The sequence below is a fragment of the Otolemur garnettii genome, unplaced genomic scaffold (genome assembly GCF_000181295.1).
Source record: "Otolemur garnettii isolate 467f Iridium unplaced genomic scaffold, OtoGar3 scaffold00057, whole genome shotgun sequence".
Taxonomy (NCBI): domain Eukaryota; kingdom Metazoa; phylum Chordata; class Mammalia; order Primates; family Galagidae; genus Otolemur; species Otolemur garnettii.
In genome coordinates this window covers 1,588,035-1,590,919 of record NW_003852452.1, presented here as the reverse complement: position 1 = coordinate 1,590,919, position 2,885 = coordinate 1,588,035, and the positions used below count along the sequence as shown (strand labels likewise).

At 41.5% G+C, this 2,885-nt stretch overlaps 1 protein-coding gene across 1 annotated transcript in view; it reads left to right on the top strand.

The window, feature by feature from the left end:
* The window catches only part of RECQL (RecQ like helicase), a 28,064-nt gene that overhangs the window by 17,835 nt on the left and 7,344 nt on the right, over positions 1–2,885 (top strand). Inside the window, exon 7 of the mRNA XM_003792448.3 lies at positions 1,957–2,123. Coding sequence (XP_003792496.1) covers positions 1,957–2,123 — 167 coding nt within the window. The remainder of the gene's footprint in view (positions 1–1,956; positions 2,124–2,885) is intronic.

The window sequence follows — 2,885 nt, the reverse complement described above, 5'->3', positions numbered from 1 at the left end:
AAGACTGAGAAAAAATAACCTAGTACGTCACATCACCCTTGATCCAGTCCACCACCATGTGCTGCCTGCTCTCCCTCTCCAGTGGATCTCACGCAGCCACTCTCTCTGTCTGTACTGCTCTCTCTCTCAGGGCTGGCTGGACTCCTGTCCTCTGGTCTGGACCTGCCCAGTCTTGGATGCCAGTCTTACCCTTTTATAATTCGTTCTCCACACAGCAATCAAAGGGATCTTTTGCAAATATAAATCGTATCATTTTTCTTCCCTCCCTAAACTACTCAGCAGCTTCTCTGCATACTTAGAGTAAAATCCAGAGTTCTTAACTAGGGCCCTGAGGAGACTGTGTGGTAGTTCCTGTTTGTCTATGTGGTTTCCTGTTCTCTCTCCCTCCCTTGTTAAGCTCTAGTTGCACTGAGCTTTCTATTACAGGCACTTACCACTCTTTGACAGTAGCATATTTGTTGATTCATTCTTTGTATTACCTGTTTTTTGCTTGAATTATAGCTACATTTGCACAGCATCTCTTGTGTCTTATTCATACTTTTATCTCCAGTGCCTAGAGACACGCTTGGCATGTAATACAAAGAGTATTCAACAATTACCTATTGCTGAATGGATGAATCTAGGATTCCTCCTCTTTCTCCCTCACCGTCTCTGCCACTCCATGTCCCAGTATGAGTTGCAGGGTCAAAGAGAAGTCACTGACTGATCCTGAAGCATTGGTGCAGACACACTTGCAACTGGCATGCTCCGTGCCAAAGGGGACTACAAGGGGAAAGTTCGTGGAAAGGTTGCTGGTAAGCTGTTTCCTCTGAGTAGCAGTCACCTCTGTGGGTCTGCTGTTGATTGGCAAGGCTTGCAGTTAAGAGGAAGTGCTGAATGAGGAGTGGAAAAGACCTAGAATGAGCTAGAACTGGCTGGGCATGTCTGTCCATCATTCTGTCTGCCCAGAAAGACCTTCAGGGAGTAATGGCAGCCGGTCCACTTCTGCCTTTCAAATCTTACACAAGTTCCTTCTTTGGATTAGCTCTAACAGGGAAGGTATTCTGGGAAATGTAATTCCCAGCTTAATGGGTTGGACAATAGATCTGTCCAGCACAACACCCTGTGCTTTAGCCCCACTGAACTGCTTGCTGCTACCTGAACATCCTGAGTAATTTCACTCCGGGCGCTTTGCAATGATGTTCCACTTCTGCCCTTGCTTGCAAACATGTGTTCCTTATTTAAGTCTAACTCAAATGTTACCTCCTTGAAATATTCACAGCTTCCGAAATTCTCATAGTAGTCCTCTACCTTAGCAAGTAGCAATTTCTACCACATGTATTTTTTATTTTCCTCCAAGTAGTTTAAGTACCCAAGGGAGATTGTGAGCAGCTTCACTAGTGATTTAGATGTGTAGAGCAAGTGTCCGCTCAGAACGGTTTCCCTGAAACAGGTTATAATAAAAAGCAATGCCTTTATCAGGCTTTTTCTGGTCCAAACGTGCCACACTTGCATTACAGTAGGGCAGTGGTTCCCAACCTTCCTAATGCCACAGTGTATTTTCATTGTTAAAAGGGGTCTCGACCCACAGGTTGAGAACCGCTGCACGAGGGGGTAGAAGGCTTTTGGCTGATGACTTATCTCTGGTCAGCTGTGATAAATTCAAACACAATGGCCATTCCCACTGTCTCCTTAACCTACTGGTCAGCAGGTATAGACCAGACAGTGCTGGGCTTGATGGAATGTCTAGTATTCCCTCTCTTCAGCATCTAGTTCTACCTGTGGCCAAGAATAATGTTTCTGAAAAAAAGAATAATAAGGCCTGCCAATTCAAAAAGGCTAGGAGGAATGGCAAATGTACTGTTATAGACAGCTATGGGAATAAAATTCTGGTAGACATTGATTATTTGCATAATGTTCAAAGGTGTAATTTACTGTCATCTGTCAAGGATGTAAAGGGTCACTTTGTTTTTTCAGATTATAAGGCACTTGGGATATTAAAGCGGCAGTTCCCTAACACATCCCTAATTGGGCTGACTGCAACTGCGACAAATCATGTTTTGAAGGATGCTCAAAAAATTTTGTGTGTTGGAAAGTGTTTTACTTTTACAGCTTCTTTTAATCGGCCAAATCTTTATTACGAGGTATGTAATATAAATGTCAAGTCATTACCCTTGTGAAGAATTACATCAGAAAGGTTCTACCTTTTGATGATATGTATTAACATGAGTAACAGTTAACTATGTTTGAAAGTTTTTAACATTGGGAGGAAATAAGCAGAGTCCGTCATTAGTGCTCTATCTATTGTGCTGCATACTTCTATGTGCTGCCCTTTGTTAGGTTAAATAGAAGATACCATTTTATTAGGTGATTTACTGTCTTTTGTAAAAGATAGGCGCAAGTTGCACTTACTTGATAAATATATAATACATGCATCTTTTTTACGTAATGATGTAAAAGATGGAGTGATACTACGGACCCTAATGACATCTCTATTGCAGCTAATTACCAAGTAGTAGAAATATTAATATGTTATTAAAGATTTGCTAATACTCCCTATTTAGATTTTGATAACAGGAATTTGAAAATAAGATAACCTAATAGCTGTCTTTTTTATCCTTTCTAAACCCTTTGAAGAGTGGATTTAATTTTTCTGAATTTTCATTGAAGATTTATTTAGACTATGGTTTTTGTTTTTATAAAAGAAGCACCAGAATATAAAAAAAATCTCCCCCTTGACAAGTTATTCACTGCTTCTGTGGCTCCTCATCTGTGGTAAATTAAAAATAAGACTCAAGAATCAGGGAGGTGAGGCTCGGTGCCTATAGCTCAACCGGCTAAGGCGCCAGCCACGTACACCTAAGGTGGCGGGTTCGAATCCCCAGCCCGGACCCGCCAAACAACAA